This window comes from Podarcis raffonei, chromosome 8 (assembly GCF_027172205.1).
Source record: "Podarcis raffonei isolate rPodRaf1 chromosome 8, rPodRaf1.pri, whole genome shotgun sequence".
Classification (NCBI taxonomy): Eukaryota; Metazoa; Chordata; class Lepidosauria; order Squamata; family Lacertidae; genus Podarcis; species Podarcis raffonei.
The window spans coordinates 67,256,353-67,269,102 of NC_070609.1; the positions used below are offsets into that span (position 1 = coordinate 67,256,353).

At 46.4% G+C, this 12,750-nt stretch overlaps 1 protein-coding gene across 12 annotated transcripts in view; it reads right to left on the minus strand.

Annotated features, from left to right (window-relative positions):
• The window catches only part of VPS13D (vacuolar protein sorting 13 homolog D), a 118,223-nt gene that overhangs the window by 23,790 nt on the left and 81,683 nt on the right, over positions 1-12,750 (minus strand). For all 12 annotated transcript variants that reach the window (XM_053400552.1, XM_053400551.1, XM_053400554.1 and 9 more), the window contains 2 exons: positions 12,482-12,616; positions 11,597-11,764 (listed from right to left, as the gene is read on the minus strand). In XM_053400552.1, coding sequence (XP_053256527.1) covers positions 11,597-11,764; positions 12,482-12,616 — 303 coding nt within the window. The remainder of the gene's footprint in view (positions 1-11,596; positions 11,765-12,481; positions 12,617-12,750) is intronic.

A 12,750-nucleotide genomic window follows, 5' to 3' on the forward strand; every position in this document is an offset into this window, starting at 1 on the left:
AGCCCCTTACAAAAAGACAAATGCAAAGTTAACAATAGCAACACAAGGTTCTCAATCTGCACTGCTGGGCTCAGAGATACCAAGCAATTCTGTGATGAGTTCTAAAGCAGGCACAATGCCCAGGCAGAAGGGAATTAACTAACACAGGAAACTGCCAGACCATTGGTCCATCTAGCTCAGCACTGTTGACCCTGCACTGACTGGCAGTGGCTCGCCAGGATTTCAGGCGGGGGTCTTCTTCCAGCCCCACCTGGCAATGCCACTGGGCACTGCACCTGGGACCTTCTGCAGGAAAAGCAGATGCTCTGCCACTAAGCTACAACCCTTCTCCGAAAACATGTGTTGCCAGCCCTTTACCTTTGGATTGCCTTGCTTCTGCAGCAGGTCGCAAGGTCAGGTTAATGTTTAAGGCATTTCTGTGCAGCTGAAACAGCACAGCAGGTTCTTCTTTTTCATTTTTTTTAAAAAAAACTCTGCAAACACCCATTTCTATTCTGCGCCGTCATTTCTCAACATTTTTTTTAAAAGAAGGCTCCTGACGGTTATTCACGTCTGAACAGCAAATAGACAGAAACTAAATATATGTCAAATACAGTGTTAGAAACTGAGATATGAAAGCTAGGAGTTAAACGGCACCTTAAACCTAGGTTATGGGCGCAACAACAAAATGTCTAGGCGTGCTTTTTATAACAAGAATACAAAGCTGAAAATGAAAGAACTGCAGCTAAAATATTATGTCCATTTTTCATATGGTCTAGTCCTTCCCCTGTCCACCCCCCTAATATTCTTAAGAAGGTCTCTTCTCCAATCTTCAGAGAGGGGCTGGAAGTGGGGAAGCAGGAAAAGGTCCTCCTTTCCTTCTACTCTGCAGTTTTAATCTGAAATCTTAGGAACAGTACTGCACCCAGAGCTCAGAAACAGCTCACACTAATGAAATTCTCTGTCGCAAAATGCACCTAGAACACAGGGATTTTCAAACGCTGATCAAATATATACACAAAAACGCAGCAGTAACACAGTGGCACATTGGTAAGGAACCTCTGACTTGTTGGGTCTAATTAAGCCCGGCAAGGGTCCCAATTTACCCTGTTAACCCATGTTCCCCCATCCAGAGCCACAACCTCCCGCTCCACATCAGACACCATATATGATGCGGTGGCAAAGGAACGATTGTGAGCCTTAAAATGGTCTCCCGGTTGTTCCATGGCAATAAGGTGAGCATTAGATTCGAATAAATACAATAGTTCCATTCGCAGAGCTTGAAGTCTGTGCCAGACTTGCTTTGCTGCAGCACTTCAACTCAAGTCACACTGCAAAGGAAAGAAAAGGATCACTTGATGGCATGGAAACGTCAGCTGACTGATAGGTGTGTGGCCCCACCCACCTGTCAAAGTGGCCTGCTCAGGGTGAAGGCATTCAGGATCCAACCCTCCTGCTGGATCGCATTCCCCATCTCGGTAGCAAAAGAACACTCAAAACAGCACAGAAAATCAATTAAACATTCAAGATCCTGGACGAAACAGGAAGATCTCTGCATCGTGCCTCATCTGCTCAGTGTTACCCTGTGGCCTAATAGTCCAAGGGGAGAGCATTCCAATGTTGGGCTGCCACCACAAAAAAGACCCTGTTAATCATTTAAAAATGAATGTAAATTAACATATATGAAATGTAGGATAAAGGCAATACAGCATCTTCCTGCAGACATACAGACATAGCTAGATATTTTCATGGGAAACTTAAAACATTTTCTATCTGACTTGAAATGCACACACTGAAAAATCTAGCTCTGGAAAATAAAAAAAATCAAATAAACAAGGAATGGCTTTCTAGTTAAGTCTACACCGCCTGTCTCAATGTCCATCTAAGGCAAACTGTGATATGTGGTTTGTGCCTCACTGTCTCACTCACAGGGTTATCAAATTTACCAGGACATTTATTTCAATAAATATAAAGAGAGGAATTTGGTGCAATGTTGCATTACAAGACATGTTTAACACCAGAATCCTTGAAGTGCCTTCCTGGGAACAGAAGCCACGTAGTACAAAACGGGAAAGATGCTGCCACCAAAGGACTCTGCGAAAAGCAGACGTACAATAGACTTGGCCCATGTGTCGCTTCTACAAAAAGCCTGACATTTTTACCGCCCCTCCCCACTCAAAAATAAAATAAAAAAATGAATGGCAAGAGAAGTCTGCTTCATAGCACTTGCCCTCACCCTCAGGATACTTGAAGCAGTCTCAGACTGGCATATTGAGGGCATGGGCTGGCAAGCCAGGAACATGCATCTCAGGGTGGAATAAACACACACAAATCTCAACATACTAACAATTCTCAGACCGGTAGGGTGTTGGTGGTGCATTGACTCTGGCAGAATTTGCAATTCTTTTTTTCCTTTTTTTAAGAGAGGCTCAAATTCAGGGGTTGTACACGGCCCAATCCCAGAAGCCGCCAGAAAGGTAGCAGCAAATTTTCCTTCCACCAAGCCGGACGGCATCCTCTTTACCCCCAATTTATGTCACGGAGCCCAAGCGAAAGGCCCTTAAATTAGCTCGCATCTCCTCGTTAACCCAGCCTCGTAATGAATTCTGACAATAGCATGTTGCTGGGTAATCTGCAAAGACGTCTAATGAGTTGTCTATGGGGATGCCTGGCCAGTCGAGAGGACCTGCCGGGGAGGGCCCAGTTCTTCTCCACCTCTACAGATGCCCGATGTGGGAAGGGGGCTGTCTCCCCCCTGCCCTCCGTCACTCCCCCAGCCCCAGGACCCCCTGTGAGCCTGCCCAGCAGGTGCCTACGGGGGAATAGTTTTGTGTTACAGGCCTGAATGAGTGATCCCTGCAGGAGCTGCCGGCTGTTTTCACATACACAGAAGGCAGTCAAAAGTCCACAGAATGAACTTGGAATGACCCCAACTGGAGAGTCACTGGCGGGTTCACCGAGAGGGCAATCTACACTTTATTAAGCAACCAATACTCTTTTTAACAGATCACTTTTGCGGAAAAGAGGCGTAAAGTCCCGCCCCCCCACCCCCCACTTTGCTGCAAAAGAGGCACATGCACAGCTACTTCTCCAAAGCACCTTCTCCTTACGATGAAAACAGGCTGGCGGAGAAGCTTAGAAACTTCCTTCCTCGCCCGCCACCCCATGAGAATATAGCATGCTTTTATCCTGCTAACACAGAAAATCCAAACAAGGCAATCTGGTTTTCAGAAAGGGCAGCGGGGGCAGATTTTCGCTTATCCTTCTGTGCTTTGTTTCCTTTGATCCCCTTTCTCCCAAAGTGTGAGGACGTCGCCTTGGGAAGGTGAAATAAAGGTTTTCCGATCCCTCTCCACACACCACTGCCACACACCCCTCCCCAGAATGTCTCTCAGCTGGGCAAGGAGGCAAAACAGGACAATCTACATTCAAACTCAGCACATCTACTCCTCCTGGGGGAATCCGTGGGGCTGCCTGGCAAGTTTAGCTGTTGTTTCATAAGCTATACATGACAGGTGGCCATCCAACCTCTGCTTAAAAACCTGCAAGGAAGGAGAGTCCACCGGCACTACTGGGAGTCCGTTCCACTGTCAAAAGTTGTTCCTGATGTTTAGCCAGAAACTCCTTTCTTGTAACTTGAATCCCCTTTCGTGTAATAATAACCTTTAATGCTAGATATGGCCATACTTCAACTGCCTGGTTTTCTGTATTCTGCATAATCCAATTTTGTTGCCTATTACTTATTTAGTTTATATACTGCCCTATACCCGCAGGTCAGAGTCCAGATCGCAGAATGTTGTTGTTGTTATATATAGGAGTTCGGCCACATACCTCCTTTGTTATAAGATACATTTTCCCTTGAGATGATGGCTAATGGTCAAGGATCTGCCCAGAGCTCTAACTCCCTGTAGGATTGCAGCGCGTTCACAAAAGGAGAAGGAATGGGTCAAGAGAACAACTATCTCCTTCATTTCTATGTGAGTGTCTTTTAGGGGTGAAGATGGTAAAAGAGGAGGACCCCTTTTCCAGAAAGCAGCTGGGTAGCACAGTACTTTGTCCCCCCCCCAACTGTCTGCTCATTTGGCTTAAGAAAAACTGTAACACGAGGAGCACTGCTGCCTTCGTTGATTTGTGCAAGACTTGAGCTATTGTTCCATAGTTAAGAGGATCCGGTGCAGAAGTGCAAGAACTCACAAGGAGTGGACACGAGAGCTAGTCCCCTGTGCAAAGATATGCCTGGCCTGGCAACTACTCTAAGAGTCAGGTGAGCAATGCAAATCTACTGAACTCGTTTCATTTTAACAAACAAGATCACAAGCAAGCGTTTAAAATCTGAAAGCTGCCTCGTAAGCTATTATTTGCCCTGCGTTTGCAGAGTATGATATTACCTGACCATATTAAAAGGGTCGGAGGGGTTGGGGGAGGTAGTCTGCCAAAGACTGGCCAGTCTGTTTCTGCATGCTGACTTAGGGACAGTGCGTCCAGATCAAGCCGTTCCCTTGCCAGGGTTCAAAGTCATCATTCATGCAAATTTACACAGGAGGAGGGGAAACGGGGGCGAGGATGGTTTCCCCCAAAATGCACAATGTGTATTATGTAACGTGTACCACCTCACAGCTCAACACTCATACATAATTGCCTTCAGCAAGCAATGCTGAATTCAGCTCAAAACAAGAACTGCACCTTCTGTTCAGCCCTGACAGAAGTCACAAATAAAAGGATTCTTTTGCTTGTTGGACACACTGATGGTGCTAAAACCAAAACAAGGGTTACACAGCAGCCTTCAAACTGAAAGGCTAGTACAGGGATCAAGCTGTTGAAAGAAATCCACACGAACAGCGACTTCCTGTTCATTCCTTGGTGTAGCACAAACTCTTTGTTCTTACCTTAAATGCTCTCCAAGACCTTGCCCAGCCTCTCTTGCCATCTCTCTGTCCTCACATCCCGTGACATATCCCTGTCAATTACCTCTTGCTATTTTAGCACTGCCTGTCATAACCCTGGAGTCGGAATGCTCATCTGCAGGGGGTGAGAGTGAGGAGCAGAATGGGGGAAGGGGGAGCACGTAGGGCCAGCCCCAGAAGCACTCTCGGGCGAATGTGCAGGGCAAGACCATTGCCATTCACTGACTCAGAAGACTTCCCCGGAGAAGACCCAGGAAGATCGGAGGCTCCCCACACAACATCGTTGTGCAAAAAACTGTGCTGCACCTGCTGCTGCTGCTACTGGCACAGAAGGGCTCTGTTTCAGCTTGCCCCTTGCTAAACCAACTTCAAGCTTGGTGTTCCCCACAGTCTAATCCTTGCGCCTGAACCTTGCCTTGCATCTCTGTTGCTCCTTGCTTCGACACACAACGAAACAAAACGCTGCCCGCTCCATCATCCCTCCTGCTCCTTAAGACTCCACTCTTTCTCCTTTACTGTCTCTTAAGTCTGGGAAATCTCTCCCCACCCCCAGAAGACCACAATCATGCCATCTCTAGCTCTCTTGAGACCCCTTCCCAAAGAGACCTTTTCTGTGCCAGCCATCCAGTCTCCTGCCTCCTACTGCAGTTCACACCAGCCTTTGCCAACCTGCTGCCCTCCAAATGCTTCGGATTACATCCCATCAGCCGGTATGAGCCAGCAGCCAGCGATGATGGGAGTTGTAGTCCAAAGCATCAGGTACTACAGTGTCCTCCTGTCCTTCAGAAAGTACCAGGCAGATTGATAGCAAAGAGACCTACGTATGGTACCTTTAGCCAATGGACTACAAGGTCTGACGCCCATCATCCCTGATTGTTGGATATGCTGGCTGGGGCTGATAGGAGTTGTAGTCCAACATTCATTTGAAGGGGATCCCATTGGCTACTGCTGTCCTAAAGATTAACAGCTTGATTATGGGATAAACTTTTGCGGGCTACAGTGGACTTAACGGATCTGATGAAGGAGCTGCTGGTCCACAACAGCTTATCCTGTAATAAAGTTGGTGGTTCTGTAAGATGGCAGAATAATATGTACCACCACTAATCCCCCCTGCGGAATAATGACTTGCCCAATTTCACCCAGTGAGCTTCATGGCTATGTGGGGATAGGAAACTGGGTCTCCCCAGTCCCAACACCTCGATTAAGACATGTAAAAACTGACTATATAGCCTGGCTGAGCCCAATTAAACAAAACAAAACAAAACCTTGCGAGAATCCCCTGGAATTTCCACAGCGAATATTTTGCAAAACAGCGGGTGTCACCACTCCCAATGTTGGAGGGAGGGCACGTCACAACATCAGCTCTGCCAGCTTTTAATCACTTTGTCATACTTCAGATGAAAATGTTTTCTTCCTGCCTTGCCTTTATGTTGGTCTTTAACTCCTTTCTAACTCAACCAAGAGGATGGTACCCGGGGGTGGGGGTGGGGGGAACAACAGCTGCAGCTGGTTCAGCAGAAATTGAAACTCCCAAAGAAAACATCAAATTTTAACATGAAAGCTGAGCTCTCGTTGCGAGGTTTCTCTGTTGCTTATATTTATAGCCTTCAGAACCTTTAATTGCCCTAGTGCAGCAAGTAAACTTTGACTGCTCCTCCACTCACTTTAGTTTCTCGAAGTATTACACTGTCCGATAGGTACCAAAGAGACTTCTTTATGCTCCAGAACAATTTGCTTTAATAAAAGTGGCAAGCCGATTTCTCTAGTACAGTCCAGAACAAAACCCTTCAGTGGAGATATAGTGTATATACAGTGGTACCTTGGGTTACAGACACTTCAGGTTACAGACTCTGCTAACCCAGAAATAGTACCTCAGGTTAAGAACTTTGCTTCAGGATGAGAACAGAAATTGTGCGGCAGAGGCGGGAGGCCCCATTAGCTAAAGTGGTACCTCAGGTTAAGAACAGTTTCAGGTTAAGAACGGGCCTCCAGAATGAATTAAGTTCTTAACCAGAGGTACCACTGTATTTTGCTGTAATCTGCCATACAGTGGTGCCTCGCAAGACGAAAAGAATCCGTTCCGCGATTCTCTTCGTCTAGCGGTTTTTTCGTCTTGCGAAGCAACCCCATTAGCGGCTAAGCGGATTAGCGCTATTAGCGATTTAGTGGCTTAGCGGCTATTAAAGGCTTAGCAGCTAAGCTGTTAAAAGGCTATTAACGGCTTAGCGGCTTTGAAAAAGGGGGGAAAAGCGGGGGGGAAATGGCGAGACTCGCAAGACGTTTTCGTCTTGCGAAGCAAGCCCATAGGGAAATTCGTCTTGCGAAGCGCCTCCGCAACGGAAAACCCTTTCGTCTAGCGGGTTTTTCGTCTTGCGAGGCATTCGTCTTGCGGGGCACCACTGTATTGGATTTACAGGAGATACTAAGATAAGAGAGATAAGACAAAGCTTACACATCCGAAAGAGGTGCATACACACAACCCTCACAAGTTTAGAGAGAAATCTGTCTTGGAAGTTTCAGCTAAAAAGAATTAACATGCCAGTAACTTGCCAGCTGCACCATTAGGACAAACCACATCACGTGCCTTGGCAGAAAGGCAGTCTATACATGCAATAAATGACAATAAAAATAAACAAGTAAGAGACTGATTTTCAATCCCCATGAAAATGGCTGCAGCAAAAGCACTGTCTCAGAAGTCACACCAGAGGATCATTCCCTGCAGCAAGCTGGGGAAAGTGTCGTTTCAAAAAGCCAAGCATTATCTCTTGAGAGGTGTTGGGCTGACACACCAAAGCAGAAAGGAGCTTTCACTACATAGTCATCTTGTGAAAAGGGAAAGCAAACCAGTCACAGAGGGAATCAAGATCTGCCTTAATAAGTTGCTTAAGAACTGCATCCTATCATCCACCCCACCCCACCCCACCCGTATCAAGGGCACCCAAGCCCCAAATGGCACCTACCAGTGCCTTCATAAAAGTCATTTTCTATATCTGAGATTATCATGAAAATGCAGACAACGCACTCCGTATTTTGTGTTTTCCTTCATTCCCAGTAACTTCAACTTATAAAGTAGTTGCTTTACCTAGATAGGTGTATGTCTGGTGCTCTAGTTTTTTGTTTTTGATTAATATACAGTCGCATCTTGGTTCTTGAACGCAATTCGTTCCAGAAGTCTGTTCGACTTCCAAAAACCAAGGTGTGGCTTCTGATTGGCTGCAGAGCTTTCTGCACTTGATCGAAAGCTGCGGAAGCTGTGTTGGACGTTCGGCTTCCAAAAAAAACATTCGCAAACCAGAATACTCACTTCCGGGTTTGCGGCGTTTGGGAGCCAAAACGTACAAGTACCAAGGCATTTGAGAACCACTCTGAACATGTAGGTTGTGGCATTCCCAACTGTTCAAACCTCTCAGTTCCTACTGAAATGAAGTTTCATGCACATGCGCAGCTCCATAAGTACATTTTCTGCCCTTGCCTGTTGTTCTCTCTTTATCTTTGACCATACTTTCCCTGCTGCAGACTCATACACACACACACACACCACCCCAGTCTGCCTAAGCTTGCTGCCATCACCTTGCCCAAACATTGTGCTTGTACTCTGTTTTAAAGCCCATCTTCTGCAGGGATTCTTTGGGCACCCTGTTCCCACACATGTATATTTACACACCAGTCATGGCAGCTTTTCTGTAATTTCCAGAATGGACTGCAAGCACGGGACTCCTTAGCCGCCAGCAAATAATCCGCTGCGCCTCTAGTACTGGAAGCCATTTCCAACACAGAGCCAGCCACCAGACCGTAATATTTCTGACGCAGAAAGACAACCTTTCAGGGGGGAAAACAACCCCTCTCCTTACGCTGGCAGACACTGCAATAAAACCGAGGCTTCGAGCTGGAGGACAGAATTGAATCACTAAAAGGAATTCATCTTGTTGCTTATAAAGTTGCACCACCAACTGTCGTCTCTTACCAAGAAGTCATTGAAGGGAGGAATAATTTTAGCTTTTGGTATTTGCAACCCTCAGGGAGAAAAAAGAAAAAAAGGAAAAACCCAAATGAAAGGGGGGGGAAGGATATTTGATGCAAATAGTTCAAACAGGACTGTTGGGTTTCTTTCTTTTTCTTTTTTAGCCGCCATGGCAGATGGAATGGAAATTCCCTCCGGTCCCTATATTTAGGATCAAAGCCCTTCTTAACACACAAAAACAGCCACTCTCCAAGGGATCATGCCGCAGAGAATGGTCTGAAGTGAACTTCCATTAACCTGAGTTTCTGTGCCAACTTAAATACACAGAACCTCTCCACTTGAAAGAAGTCATTCACCCAGTACACGCTCTGAGATACATGGAAAACCCATTACTGGAATAATCAACAGTGATTAAACAGAAAATCTATACAATGGCAAAACCAGACACAGCTCATAAATAAGGCATTTTTGTGTGTGCGTGCGTGCAATTCTTGCAGGCACTTTTTATTTCTTTTAAAGGGGTCGTTAAAGTTCAGCCTCGTTAAGAAGTACGTGGATATGGAAGGTCTGCCATTATTGAATCTTCTGAACTGCTATTTAAAAAAGAAAGGGGAGGAAAAGGAACCAGGTAACCGAGGGGGCGTAAGACACATACAAATTTCCCTAGATGGGTTTTGGCTGCCTCAACCACCAACGACTCAGAACTGATGTAATGAATTGAAGGATGTGAAAATGTCTGGCTCCTCTGTGTCAGGTGGAAGGGTTTGCAGCGAGAGCAGACACCCTAATTAATCATACTCTGCCTGCAGACAGCGCACAAGAGCAGAACCAATGGCCACGATTTTTACTGGTCTGGCTAGGTTCCCTTGTGGCGAGACTGGATTATTTCTTCTCAACACCCGAGCCGAGTTTTCAAAGATTCCTTTGCGAGATGCAAAAGCACACAGCACTCAATGTAGGCTGGAATGAATAATCCGAAACAGGCATGCACGAGATGGATTCTGAAGGGGCTTCGCTGCTTAGGGAAGAAAAATGCATAAATCTCAGCAGGGGGGGGAAAGCCCACACTGAAAACGTTGCCTCAATTGTGCCGAGGCTGTAAAAACAGGAGAACACAATGTCTAAATGAGGACCTGAAAAATAGAGCATGCATCACTAAGTCATGAAATCAACCGGCTTTGAACTTTGGCCTGTAATGTTTTCACTGTTGTTTTTACAAGTTGTTGTTTCAGTGCAAACTGCCCTAGAATCAAATGATGTAGGGTTGTATATAAATGTCTAAAATAGATATACTGTGTGCACATCATTCTGCCTGTTTTGGGATCTGACAATCCTTCTGCCCAGGGCAGAACTCATTTGACAGCATGAGGAACTGTAAGGGAGGCAAAGATAAAACCATGGAGAAGTCAAATTGCAAATAAAACACAGCCAAAGTTTGCAAAAACCACAAAAAAAGCAAATACAAATAAAATAATCACAAATAAAATCAATTAAACTTTAAAAACCAATATATGCAACTCAACTATGAATTCTATCCAACGCTATGTCTACTCAGAGTTAACACACTGAAATTAACAGATCTAAATTAGTTACATCAATTCATTTCAATGGATCTAAGTAGGACTAATGTTAAATATAGTGCAATGGATTGCATCCAAAGTTGTTCATAATCAGGGCAGGCCCATTAATTTTAATGGGTCTACTCTTAAGTAGAATTGGATACATTCCCATATCTCTGGGCAGGGCTTGCTGAAATAAAAACTTTTCAGTATGTGTTTGAAACAATATTGAGTGGCGTCAATAGGCAGGGAGTTCCAAAGGATGAAAGCTCTTATTATATAGGAAGGGTTTAAATGTCAACAGTCCATCAGTATGGAACAGAAGGGGAAAACAAAGACATGCCCTATGATCTGTCATGATATCGGCTGATGATTTTATCTATGTTAAAATGGACTGTTTTCCCACTGGTTCAAGTCAGCCATCTTGCCAACCCATGTTTTGGGACAATCACACCTGGTAACACAAATAATTGTGCTTTCAAGCAGTGTTGTTTGAGAATACCTGGAGAGAAACAGGTAGGGGAAGGTTGCTCTGAGGCAGGGGTCAGCAAAAATTTTTTAGCCGCGGGCTGGTCCATTGTCCCTCAGACCTTGTGGCAGGCTGGAGGAGCAGCACTGGGGTGGGTGGGTGTGGAGCTGGAAGAAGAGGCGAGGGGTGCAAGTAGTCCTCCTCCCCACCCCCAGCCGCTGCGCTTACTTTCCCTGGGGCTGCCGCCGCCACCACCATCACTACCGCCGCCACTGCTTCTCATAGGTAGGCAGAGCAAGCTAGTCCGCTCCGTTCTCTGGCTCACAGGAGCATCAGGGCGATGGCGGCGGAGGGAAGATGATTGGGGCAAAAGGGCTGGCTCCGGAGAGGGGCTGCTTAAAATGGCGCTCAGCCAGCTCAGCCCAGCCCCCTTCCTCCTCTAGGCAGGGCAGGGAGGAGCCAGGAGGAGGGAGGGAGGAGGAGGCGCCACCACGGTGTGTGTGCGGGAGAGGGGGGGAAATGGAATGGTGCAGAAAAAAATGGCACAGCCCGAATGAACAGAATCCCCACACCGATCCATGGACAGTCCGCGGGCCAGATCCTGAAGACAATTGGGGCTGATCCGGCCCGCGGGCCTTAGTTTGCTGACCCCTGCTCTGAGGCATCAGCGGTTGCTAGAGCTGCAGGAGGAACAAATGGGCCTCCTTATCTTTCGTATCCCTACCTTTGCAGCAGAGTTTGACACACCGTGGGCAACGTTTCGTATAAGGCCGCCGACGTTTCCGTATTTTATCAGCCCGGTAACGCCTTCCGAAACATCGTTCAGGAGACCCATTGGGTTGCCAAGGAAGTCCACGGAGCTCAGGATCCTTGCCGCTTGGCTGAGCAGCTCCTGGAAAAGGCATCAGAAATGTCACTGGAAACAGAGCTCACGGCAAAGTCATCATGTTCGGTAAAGGGGGCTCTTTTGCATAAGGAGGGGCGACCATAAAGGGAGGGGGGAATAAGACCCTTTCCCCTCCTCTCTTCTATATCTGAATCACAGAGCTGGAGAAGACCAAAATGCAGCCTTCTGATCTCATCATGGGTGCTAAAACAGCAGTCAGAGTGAAGGAGCGAGCTGGAGACACCCCAGTGTTCATGTCAAAACCCTAAAGGGGGGATTATATGTGGGTTAGTAAGCTGCTTTGTAACTTGGGCTACAACACAGACAGTAAGAGAGAACACCCAGCAAAGGAAAGGGGGAGACTAAGTGGGACAGAAAGAAAACATGGGGGTGGTTTAATAAGATGCCCGTGCAATCTACTCTATATTGGATCAACCACACGAGCAGTTGGTGTTCGGATAGGGGAGCACACACAGATTGTCCCCAAAAGAGAACATGGCCACTTAACAGACATAAGGCTGCCCACCCTTGCTATAAACATATCAGAACATCTGCACTATCGCAGTCATCAAATGCTAGCAGCCCTCAAGTCTGCTAGAGGACTGGGGCTTTGGTGAACCTGTGTGAGGAAGGAAGGTTCCATGTCACAATGCAGCAGGGACTACCTAGCAGGAAGGCCTGGCTTCGTGTGGCCCTGCGCCCTCTAGTGCAAAATTAACTCACTTCTTGGAAGTGCTTCAGGATATCGTTAATGATGAACTCTTTCGTCTCGTAGGGATGGACTCTGGTGAAGGGGTCCAAGTTGATCACAGCATCTTCAAACCTAACCAGAGGGAAGCCCAGGGTGCTTTTCAATGCCTAAAGCAAATAGAGTAACTAGATTAGCATCTTAACACTTTAAAGAAACAGCAACAAAAATCAATAGGATGAACAATTCAAAGGGAGAAAAACGTAACTGTGACTGAGTGAAGTACAATATTGCTTACATCTTC